At 44.7% G+C, this 12,278-nt stretch overlaps 1 protein-coding gene across 1 annotated transcript in view; it reads right to left on the reverse strand.

Annotated features, from left to right (window-relative positions):
* The window catches only part of MAPDA (N6-Methyl-AMP deaminase), a 64,934-nt gene extending 52,928 nt beyond the window's left edge, over positions 1-12,006 (reverse strand). The window contains exons 1-4 of the mRNA XM_077474279.1: positions 11,852-12,006; positions 4,518-4,648; positions 3,795-3,855; positions 3,443-3,527 (exon numbers count right to left, since the gene is read on the reverse strand). Of these exons, the coding sequence (XP_077330405.1) occupies positions 3,443-3,527; positions 3,795-3,855; positions 4,518-4,648; positions 11,852-11,902 (328 nt within the window). The 5' untranslated portion in view covers positions 11,903-12,006. The remainder of the gene's footprint in view (positions 1-3,442; positions 3,528-3,794; positions 3,856-4,517; positions 4,649-11,851) is intronic.
* Positions 12,007-12,278: the final 272 nt, after the last annotated feature.

The following is a 12,278-nucleotide window of genomic DNA, read 5'->3' on the forward strand; positions in this document are numbered from 1 at the left end:
TGCTGATAACTGACATCTTTCACTACACAGGTACAACCACCGGGGTCTGTATTCCCCAGGAGGTACCTCTGCATGATAAGGTTATATGTATTCTATCAGTGTAGGGAAATGGCTAATGAAATATCATATCCAAGGGACAAGAGACTGGTGAGGCACACCAACGGGGTTTTTGGTAAACTTTGACTTGTACATAAGGATTTTTATTTAAAAAAAAAGTTCACCTTTATAGAAAATCTGTAAGGTGAACTTACACTGGACCGCCCCCCAACGGTCCCGCTGTACCCGAGTTCAGCGATCACCCGCTAGGAGACATCGGGTTGCCGGTCCAGGGAATTGAAGTCCCTGCGGCTTAATCTACTAAACGTACCTTGTAAAGGCACATATAGGAGGCATTCTAATTGGTCGGAGCCATCACATGGACAGCAAAAACCAATCAGAACCTCCCTAGCCCATCCCGTCAGGGGGGAGAAGAGAAAAAGCCTGGACCGGTGAAGCGGCGAAACAATGTCTCTTAGCGGGTGATCACCGGTCTCAGATACAGCGGGAGCAGGACCGGAGTGGTGGGGTGGGGAGGGTGGTCCAGTGTAAGTTCACGTTACAGATTTTGTGTAAAGGCGAACTTACACTTTAAAGGTTGAACTCCAGATATGATCTTTATTGCATACTTACATTGGTGCAGCTTGGACCAGTGTAAGTATGCATATCTCATGCTTAGAAGAATACAGAGGGCACATCTGCCTAATTATCCTTAACCACTTAAGGGCTGAGCCTCTTTTTGAGATATGTTGTTTACAAGTTAAAAACAGTTTTTTTTTTGCTAGAAAATTACTTACAACTCCCAAACGTTATACATTTTTTTTCTAACACCCTAGAGAATAAAATGGCAGTTGTTGCAATACTTTCTGTCACACCGTATTTGCGCACGTTTTTGGGAAAAATTACACTTTTTTAAATGAAAAAATAACACAACAGTAAAGTTAGCCCATTTTTTTATATTATGAAAGATAATGTTACGCCGAGTAAATTGATACCCAACATGTCACGCTTTAAAATTGCGCCCCTGCTCGTTGAATGGCGACAAACTTTTACCCTTAAAAATCTCCATAGGCAACGTTTAAAAAAATTCTGCAGGTTGCATGTTTTAAGTTACAGAGGAGGTCTAGGGCTAGAATGATTGCTCTCGTTCTACCAATCGTGGCGATACCTCACATGTGTGGTTTGAACACCATTTTCATATACGGACGCTACTCACGTATGCGTTCGCTTCTGCACGCGAGCTTGGCGGGACGGGAAGCATTTAAATAAAATAAAAAAAATTAAAAAATCTTATTTATTTTACCTTTTATTTTTATACTGTTTAAAAAAAAGAGTGTCACTTTTATTCCTATTACAAGGAATGTAAACATCCCCTGTAATAAAAAAAAAACCTGACAGGGCCTTTTAAATAAGAGATCTGGGGTCAAAAAGACCTCAGATCTCATATTTACACTGAAATGCAATAAAAAAATAAAAAAATTGTCATTTAAAAAATTTTTTTTTTTTAAATTTCCCTTTAAGAGCTGTGGGCGGAAGTGACGTTTTGACGACGCTTCCGCCCTGCATTATTATGGAGATGGGTGGGGGCCATCTTCCCCTCACTCCTCTCCATGCCCAGCCAGGGTGAAGAACCGATTGCCACCGCCACTGCCGATGGATCCGGTAAGCAGCGGAGGGCACTGGAGCGCGGCGGGAGCAGGCGGGGAGGGGGCGCCCCTCCTGCCGCTGATAAAAGTGATCTCGCAGCAAATTTGCCACGGAGAGACCACTCTTATCAGAAACCGGACCGCCGGCTGAACACAAGGATACCAGGGTTATGGCAGCTAGCTGCTGCCATAACAATAATATCCCCTGTCAAATTTAGGACGTATATCGGCATGCGGCAGTCCGGAAGTGGTTAATAAATGTTTTTAATAAATAAAACAGAGGTGAATATACTCACGAACCAGTGCTTGTATCATTAAGCATTAACATAAAATCATTGACTTAAAAGAGAAGTATGGGTTTGTTATTTTTCTTGAAAATCCTACTTACCTTGCCAGACCGATGCTGCAGCTGTCCTCTGGGGTCTGTAAGTGGTACCGATAACATCTTGTTACCGCGGTTTTGTTGAAATTCTGTGACTGGCTGTGATTGGACACAGCCAGCCATGTGGTAAAGAGCCAATTTCATTGGCTCTTTACTGAGATCGGGGTTGGGCTGTGTCAGGGTGACAAGCCTCATCCCCGATCGCCACTCTGTGCGTGCCCTAGGGGCATGCATAAGCGCCGTGCACGTAGGCAATACATGTGACCGGTTGTGATCGGACACAGCCGGTCATGTGGTAAAGAGTCATTTTTTATTGGCTCTTTACACAGATCTGGGATGGGTTGTGCCCGAGGGGCACATCTCATCCCCGATTGCCACGCTGCGGGCCCCCGGGGGCCCGCTGGAGCAGCGAGAAACTGAGGACGTCATATGATGCCCGCCCAGGATGGGAGATCCCATCTGCCGGACATCATATGACTATAGCCCGGTAATGAAGTGGTTAAAGAGCAACTGTCATCTCTGTCCTGCAGCAGCTCCTCCTCTGACCCGCTGTTGTCTCACTGACAGTCCCATTGACTTTAATGGGACGGCTGGTGATGCGGCAGTGACGCAACAAAGTGAGAGAGTAAGTGAGTGGATGCCCGCTAACAGGCACTGCCATGATGAATCTGAAATGACAGGTACTCTTTAAACATAAGCACTTATTCTTGCTGGTAGTTAGAATTTTTAATATTTACAAACAAAATGAAGGTTTCCTATTTAGAATAATAAGTGGTCAGGTTAATAAAACAACAATATCAGAACTGATTCAATCATACAGTTTGTAGTGTACATAGATTTGCAAAATAATTGGATAAAGGAATATTCCTGAACTTTGTTTTATCTCATGGTTACTGTGAAATTGTGTAAATGCATCAACGCAGTGCATGTTATCTTGAATTCATTGAATGAGTTTACCAAAAATTTAAATATTGCAGAATATTTCATGCTAAATGAACAAAATTATAAATTAATCCTGAATAGAAAATTATCTTTAGATACATTTTTACTCCAAAAGCATTTCATTAAAATACATTTGATTAAAAAAAAAAAATTGATTTAAATAAACAAAATCCTATTTTTTTTATAGATTTTTTTTAAATCATCCATTTTTATCCACCCTGATACAAAATCGCATCTGTGTGAACCAGGGCTTATGGTCTCTCAGAAAACTCCACAGATGTGTTTGCTGAAGATCTCACTGATGGAGCCCAATAGGTGCAGGGCAGTTGGGGTTTATGCCCACCAGCATGCTGCCCAATCATCAGGCTCACACCCTTATAGGCAATAATAATATGAATAGGTGTGCAAACAAAAGAGCAGCAGAGAAGATGTATACCTGTGGAGGTCTCTCTCGGCGTGCTTCTTAACTCCAAATATTTAACACCGTCCGCGGCAAACTCCTTAATGACATCTTTTGTGACCTGCGTTGCCAAAACATCAACAGGAAAAAGTCAACACAACCCAGTTCTGTTTTAAGGCTCAATCATAGACCATTATAGCCTATGCAGATCAACGCACGCTCAACGCACATAGCAAACAATAGAGACCAATATAGATGAAGCACAAAAAAAGTGAAAATACTGATGTGAATGTACAATGTATATGTAAAGCTCTGCGTAAATTGATGGCACTATATAAGTAACTAAAATAAATAAATCAATAAAATACTACCCATAAAATGTATATACCAATAATATATCTTCAGCTGTGTCCGTTATCTGGTGGATTATTTTAAACATCTGAAAACATCTGCAAAGCAAATTATAATGCATTATGAATGAGATGTAAAAAAATACAATGACATTAACATCAAATTTGCATAGTAATGCAGTTCCTATTTATAGTTCTGTATATAAGTAAATGTAGCAACGCTAAATATAGATATTTCATAATGCAACAATAGTTCTCTAATGTGAACTAATTATAATCAGACATACATTATACATTTTTAGTGTCTTAGCAATCAGATTCAGTAAACTATAACAAAAAGAAAACGCTGTGTTCTTAGCTACGAATCATAAAAAAATGATACACAGGGGGTTATTTATTAAAGGCAAATCCACTTTGCGCTACAAATGCAAACTACAGTACAAGTGCACTTGAAATTGCACTTGGTAATAAAGTCGCTGTAGATCCGAGGGGGACATGCAAGGAAAATAAAAAACAGCATTTTAGCTTTCACATGATTGGATAATAAAATCAGCAGAGCTTCCCCTCATTTCAGATCTACCCCTCAGATTTACAGCGACTGCACTTCCAAGTGCACTTTCAGTGTAATTTCAAGTGCACTTTACACTTGTAGTTTGCACTTGTAGTGCAAAGTGGATTTGCCTTTCGTAAATAACCCCCCATAGTGAAGACCAATGCAGCACAAATACTATTCATTTAACAAAACTGGAAAAGAGACATACTCCTCTAAGGTCCTTTTCTGTCCCTTTTCTATCATGGTCATCCCATTTTCGACTTGAAGATGAGGTTTTTGAGCCAACAGTTTCTTCATGGTGGCAGAACTTATTGACCCATTTAGATGGGCATGGAGCTCCTACAACAAAAATAGAGATCACCAAATGTTAACTTGATCCCTGAGAAGCACAAACTGAAAACGCGATTTCATTCATTTTTACCGGGATTATGGTTTAAGATATCAGCTTTGACCCCGGTACTATTTTTTTCTGCCGGCAACCGGCTTTATCATGAAACTGATCTGAGTAGCTCTTATGCCGCAGGAACGCTTTCCGAAGCTGTGGGAGGGGATGTCACCACCCCCAACTGTTCCCATTAGAGTGCCCTCTTACATCAACTGTTCCTGTAAGCGTGCTCCCTTACATCAACTGTTCCCATCAGAGTGCCCCCTTACGCCAACTGTTCCCATCAGAGTGCCCCCTTACACCAACTGTTCCCATCAGAGTGCCCCCTTACACCAACTGTTCCCATCAGAGTGCCCCCTTACATCAACTGTTCCCATCAGAGTGCCCCTTACATAAACTGTTCCCATCAGAGTGCCCCCTTACACCAACTGTCCCCATCAGAGTGCCCCCTTACACCAACTGTTCCCATCAGAGTGCCCCCTTACATCCACTGTCCCCATCAGAGTGCCCCCTTACATCCACTGTCCCCATCAGAGTGCCCCCTTACACCAACTGTCCCCATCAGAGTGCCCCCTTACACCAACTGTCCCCATCAGAGTGCCCCCTTACACCAACTGTCCCCATCAGAGTGCCCCCTTACACCAACTGTCCCCATCAGAGTGCCCCCTTACACCAACTGTCCCCATCAGAGTGCCCCCTTACACCAACTGTTCCCATCAGAGTGCCCCCTTACATCAACTGTTCCTGTAAGACGGCCCCTTACATCAACTGTTCCTGTAAGACGGCCCCTTACATCAACTGTTCCCATCAGAGTGCCCCCTTACACCAACTGTTCCCATCAGAGTGCCCCCTTACATCAACTGTTCCCATCAGAGTGCCCCCTTACATAAACTGTTCCCATCAGAGTGCCCCCTTACACCAACTGTCCCCATCAGAGTGCCCCCTTACACCAACTGTCCCCATCAGAGTGCCCCCTTACACCAACTGTCCCCATCAGAGTGCCCCCTTACATCCACTGTCCCCATCAGAGTGCCCCCTTACACCAACTGTCCCCATCACAGTGCCCCCTTACACCAACTGTCCCCATCAGAGTGCCCCCTTACACCAACTGTCCCCATCAGAGTGCCCCCTTACACCAACTGTCCCCATCAGAGTGCCCCCTTACACCAACTGTTCCCATCAGAGTGCCCCCTTACACCAACTGTCCCCATCAGAGTGCCCCCTTACACCAACTGTCCCCATCAGAGTGCCCCCTTACATCAACTGTTCCTGTAAGACGGCCCCTTACATCAACTCTTCCTGTAAGACGGCCCCTTACATCAGCTGTTCCCATCAGAGTGCCCCCTTACACCAACTGTTCCCATCAGAGTGCCCCCTTACATCAACTGTTCCCATCAGAGTGCCCCCTTACATAAACTGTTCCCATCAGAGTGCCCCCTTACACCAACTGTTCCCATCAGAGTGCCCCCTTACACCAACTGTTCCCATCAGAGTGCCCCCTTACATCAACTGTTCCCATCAGAGTGCCCCCTTACACCAACTGTCCCCATCAGAGTGCCCCCTTACACCAACTGTTCCCATCAGAGTGCCCGCTTACACCAACTGTCCCCATCAGAGTGCCCCCTTACATCCACTGTCCCCATCAGAGTGCAACCTTACACCAACTGTCCCCATCAGAGTGCCCCCTTACATCAACTGTTCCTGTAAGACGGCCCCTTACATCAACTGTTCCTGTAAGACGGCCCCTTACATCAACTGTTCCCATCAGAGTGCCCCCTTACATAAACTGTTCCCATCAGAGTGCCCCCTTACACCAACTGTTCCCATCAGAGTGCCCCCTTACACCAACTGTTCCCATCCGAGTGCCCTCTTACATCAACTGTTCTCATAAGAGTGCCCCCTTACACCAACTGTTCCCATCAGAGTGCCCCCTTACACCAACTGTTCCCATCCGAGTGCCCTCTTACATCACCTGTTCTCATAAGAGTGCCCCCTTACACCAACTGTTCCCGTCAGCATTTCCCTTTACATCAAGAATCTTAGAGACCTGGGGAAGGGGGTGCAGCTTTATTGGGTACACCTTACTAGTACCAGGGTTGGACCTCCTTTCTGGGCCCAAAGTGTGCCAAGAAAATATCCCCCACCCCATTACACCACCACCACCAGCCTGAACCATTGATACAAGGCAGGATGGATCCATGCTTTCATGTTGTTTACTCCAAATTCTGACCCTACCATCTGAATTGTGCAGCTGAAATCAAGACTCATCAGACCAGACAACATTTTTCCAATCTTCTATTGTCCTATTTTGGGGAGCCTGTGCGAATTCTAGCCTCTGTTTCCTGTTCTTAGTAGACAAGAGTGGCACCCGATGTGGTCTTCTGCTGCTGTAGCCCATCTGCTTCAAGGTTCAATATGTTTTGCATTCAGAGATGGTATTCTGCATACATTGGTTGTAACACATGGTTATTTGAGTAAAGCCTCATACACACGATCGGATTGTTGGCCAACAAAACCGTGTCTTTTGTCTGAAGGGCGTTGGCCCAGACTTGTCTTGCATACACACAGCCACACAATTGTTGGCCAACAAATATGAACGTAGTGACGTACTACTTTGTTTTTCAGCTCTTTAGCGCCACCCTTTGGGCTCCTTTTGCTAATTTCGTGTTAGTAGAAGTTTGGTGAGTGTTGATTCGCACTTTTCATTTCGTTTCTGAACGGGTTCATCAACCAGCCATGTTGTGGAATCGGAGGAGATAACTTGTTATTTATTATTGGCCTTGGAGTTATTGCTTTGACGTTATTTTTTGGTTGAATAATGATTTGATTTGGTATATTTTCTATATTTTTGGATGCATAGAATGAACTTTTTGGTTAAGTTCTATTGGCAGATATCATGCCTAATTGTATTTATTTTTCTTTTTTTAATGCACAGTAAACAAATTGTGGAGAATAATACTTGGCTATGTGTTTTACTTCAAATGACAGTTTGGGAGTAGGCAGTTACATTTTAAAAAATACAATGTAAAATTAACAAGGGACACCAACATAGTTGTATCTTTGATCTTATAAACTACAGGATAATGATGTTGTGGTAATTTGCCTAAATAATAATAATAATACTATTCTTCATATCACTAGAAAAAAAAGCCTTTGAAAATTAGTTTGCAATAACCATCAGTATCACCAGCAAAGCAGCTTCATTATTATCCCATTAACGAAGAAGAGAATTGTGCGCTGCATTTTGAGATTTCATAATTTGCCGCATCACAAATATTAATTCTCCATTACGAACGCTTGTTTACAAGACCGAACGCTTCTGGCTTGTCCTTGCTTCCGAGCATGCGTGCCTGTACTTTGGACTTTTGTCGGAAAATCCGACAACAGACATTTGTCCGCAGAAAATTTTAAAACCATCCAACATTTGCCCGCGGAAAATCCGACTACAATTGTCCGATGGAGCGTACAAACGGTCGGAGTTACCGCCAACAGCCTGTCATCGAACATTTCCCGTCGGAAAGTCTGATCGTGTGTATGCGGCTTTACTGTTGCCTTTCTATCATCTTGAACCAGTCTGTCTTCTCTGACATCAACCAGGAATTTTCATCCACACAACTGCCGCCTACTGGATATTTTCTCTTTTTCCCAACATTCTCTAAAACCTAGAGATGATTGTGCGTGAAAATCCCAGTAGATCAGCAGTTTTCTTTCAAATACTAGACCAGCCCATCTGGCACCAACAACCACGCCATGTTCAAAGTCACTTAAATCACTTTTCTTCCCCATTCTGATGCTCGGTTTGAACTTCAGCAAGTCGTCTTCACCACATCTAGATGCCTAAATGCATTAAATTGCTGCCATGTGATTGGCTGATAAGAAATTTGATCAGGTCTACCTAATTAAGTGGCCAGTAAGTGTATATACTAAGTGCTTATATTGCATTTTGGATACAGCATCTTTGGTGTTTTTATAGAAGCACTGGTGGTATTAGAGTTCAAGTGTGTGTTGCTCTTCCTATTGAAGATTACAAACATTCCACTCCCATTGCTGAGACATGTCTGATGCTTGAAGAGAGATAGGCTGGGCAGGCAAGGCCATTACACAAGGTCACTGTTTGGTTGAAAGTTCTGCAGTTTATCTCACTTGAAGCATTGTGATGGGGGTAAGGAAAGTAGATTTTCCATCTTTTGTGTTTCAGTAAAAGCTATAGAAGGCAAAGCAATTTAATGCCAGCCCCTGCAGCAGCACACTTACCTTCTCTCCCCTGCAACTGCTTCCAGCCTCTAGCAACAAGGAGAAGGCTGCATTCACATTTTGCATTTTGAAAACGCACACAAAATCGCACTGCATTTTTACACCATATGCATAGGGCAGCCCATCAATTTCAATGTGCGTTTTTCCATGTTTGATGCCTGTTTTTTCACACAACAAATGTGCACATGTTTAGGGTGCCATTAACAGTGAATGGAAACACACGTGTGACAGACCTTTTTCACGCGTTTAGAAAGCACTAATGTGTGAATACGGCCTCAGGGTATGGAGGAGCAAGCGACTTGTGCTGGCAATACGTGGCTGAAACGTGGCCAAATCCTGCTAATGGTGGCCGCTTAGGCTCGTGCACATTTTTTGCAGCCACTTCAGCGTGCTGTAAATTGCCTTCAACATGTGATGTTTAGCAGGTGGTGCCATTTGCCAAATGCGCCCACTGACATCAATGGCACTGTGCTGCAACTGTGTGCCAAGCTGTTGGCTCAGGATTGTGGCATGGTATTTCAATGTGAAATGTCTCTTGGGATACTAACAAAAAAAACACACAGGCATTCAGAGTTGTGTGTGAACATGTGTGAATGGGGCCTGAAAAGTGGAAGATAAGGTCAACTATAAGTACAGTGGTATCTTGGATTACGAGCATAATTCGCTCCAGGAGAATGCTTGTAATCCAAAGCACTTGTATATCAAAGCGAGTTTCCTCATAGAAAATAATGGAAACTCAGATAATCTGTTCCAGTGGCACTGCTAGTGCATGCAGTACCACATGTAACCAGAGGTGGGGGGGGGGGGGGGGCGCTGGAGACATTCGGAAACATTTGGAAAGGCTCGGAGACACTTGGGAATGGGAAGTGTCTCCGAGCGGCTCAAAGTTTCACCGTTACCGCCACACTTCTGGCCAAATGTGGCACTGCACACCCCAGAGGCTTGAATCCTGCTTGCAAAGCGAGTCAGGATTTAAAAAAAATAAGTCGTATTGTGAAACGCTCGTAAACCACGTTACTCGCAATCCGAGGTATTACTGTATTCCTAAAACCGCTGCGCCCCTCCTCCTACCTATGACTGCTTAGTCTGTAGAAAAAGATCTGAGTACTTACCTGTTTTTAAATCCACACCAGTACGGTCACTCGATCCTGCAGTTTGAGCGCCCCTATGCCAGATAGTGGCTGCTGCAGGGGAGAGGAGGGATTGCCGACAACATTGGAGAACAATGAGAGCTAGAGGGTGATATCATGGTTCCAGGAATACAGAGCAGTTGTCAGGCTGGATAACATGACTAGACTGGACTGAATTAAAACAGGTAAGTACACAGATCTTTTTAATGCAGGACAAGTAGGAGAAGGGAGAAATAGACTTTTGTAATAGCACTTATAGTTAGCTATTACTACCACTTTAAGGGCTCGCTCCCATTAGAGGTTGTGGGGGAGGGGGGCTATAAAACTCTGCAGTTGAGCTGTGCATTTACCACCCTGCGCAGCTGCACAGTTGCAGAGGCCAAGGTTGAGGGTGTACACATGCTGTGGCAGAGATGACTTGTTTTGTGGCTTCAGCAGGAATTTCAAGTGGATGTAAAGTCTGAAGGTTTATTTCCTTTCTTACATTCTATGCATGAAGGTACCTTCCCCCCTCTCAGCCTCTCCTAATACTCACCTGAGACCCCTCTCAATTCAGGGATGTGCACAAGAGCAGAAGCTCTCCTGGGTCTCTCCCCTTCTCATTGGCTAAAACACAGCAGCAGGAGCCATTGGCTGTCAATCACGGCCAAAGAGGAGGGAGCGGGGCGGATCTATCCCTCGGCTGTCGGGTGCCGCTGTAACCCGTTGCAGTTTGCTACGGAAGTGACATTCAGTCGCCGCCATCTTGCTACCCCCCACACTTGTCCACAGGAATGACACACTAAGAAGGGGGGAAGCGGACATGTTGTTACACCCACCGTGTAAGCAGTCAGACGGAGTTCTAAGTACTGTATTTCACTATAGAAACTCACTTTACTGTTATGAATACGTCTAAATGCAACATTCCGGTGGGTGTACCAACATGTCCGCTTTCCCCCTTCTTAGTGTATCCTTACTGTGGATGAGTGTGGGGTGTAGTAAGATGGTGGCGACGGAACGTCACTTTCGTAGCAAACTGTGATGGGTCGCCGAATATGTCGTTACACCGCCGCCACCATCTTCGGTAAGGAAACCAGGAAGTAAAGCCTTGCGGCTTCACTTCCTGGTTCCCTACTTCCCATGCGCGATTCACACTGCGCTATCCTACTGGTCCCTGCTGTCTTCTGGGGAAGAGAGAAGGCGCCGGAAGTGGTGTAGATACCTGCGGGTGGCATGGGTATCTATGCCCGGAAGTGGGAGCAAAATACCTGTATTAGACAGGTATATGCTCTCCCCTCCCCCCTGAAAGGTGCGAATTGCGACACCGGAGGAGGAGGAACTGGAAAAGAGCGGAAGTAAAATTTTTGGGTGGAACTCCACTTTAACGCAAAAAAAAAATAAAAAAAAAGCACAAATAAATATGAGCAGGAATTGGTGTTCAGGTATAGTGAACAGATGGGAACGCCCACTTGCCACCTGCAGCCAATGAAATGCTGTCATTAGTTCTGACTCCTCCTGCACTGTGATGACAGTTCTGCATGCTCTGTGTTCTCTCTCTCCTTCATTGGATATTACAGGCTGATGAGAGGAGAGGGATCCGATCTCTATAGATCATCCCCTTCTATAAGAGGATGATCTGCAGAGTCCAGCGCTGTACACACACCAATGGCAGCCCGACACACACACAATCCCCCACCCCTACTTCCAGGACACAAATCCTGATTGGTGCCCTCGGTGTGTGGGCGGAGCCGTAGGAAGGTGTAATAATATAGAGAGTAATGTGGAGGATCTCACCACTTTTGGAAGGAGCTGATAGAAGGTGTGCGGATCCTCCCCGGACATCATCCCTCCGATCCGATCACCACGATCTCTGCACTCATCTCCTCCTCCGCCCCATTACTTAAAGAGCAAGGAAGGAAGGCGGCCGCTGATTGGTCTCCTCTATCCACCTCCTTATAGGTTCAGAGCGCTAATCCCGCCCACTCTGCTGATCCCTGATACTGGAGACGCTCACATCATCTTAGGACACACACTCCTATACATTACACTGATCTCTATACAGAGCACTGATATCTGCACTCCATGGGGCTAAGGGGCTGATTTACTACAGGAAAATAAACGGTGCACCTTCTCCAGAGCTTAGTAAATGAGGTTAAGCTTTACTTTACAAATAATACCCAATCACATTCAAGGAGAATAATAAAAAAATAAAAAAAAATGC

The sequence above is a fragment of the Lithobates pipiens genome, unplaced genomic scaffold (assembly GCF_037356315.1).
Source record: "Lithobates pipiens isolate NorthernLeopardFrog02 unplaced genomic scaffold, aLitPip1_a1.2 Scaffold_8, whole genome shotgun sequence".
Classification (NCBI taxonomy): Eukaryota; Metazoa; Chordata; class Amphibia; order Anura; family Ranidae; genus Lithobates; species Lithobates pipiens.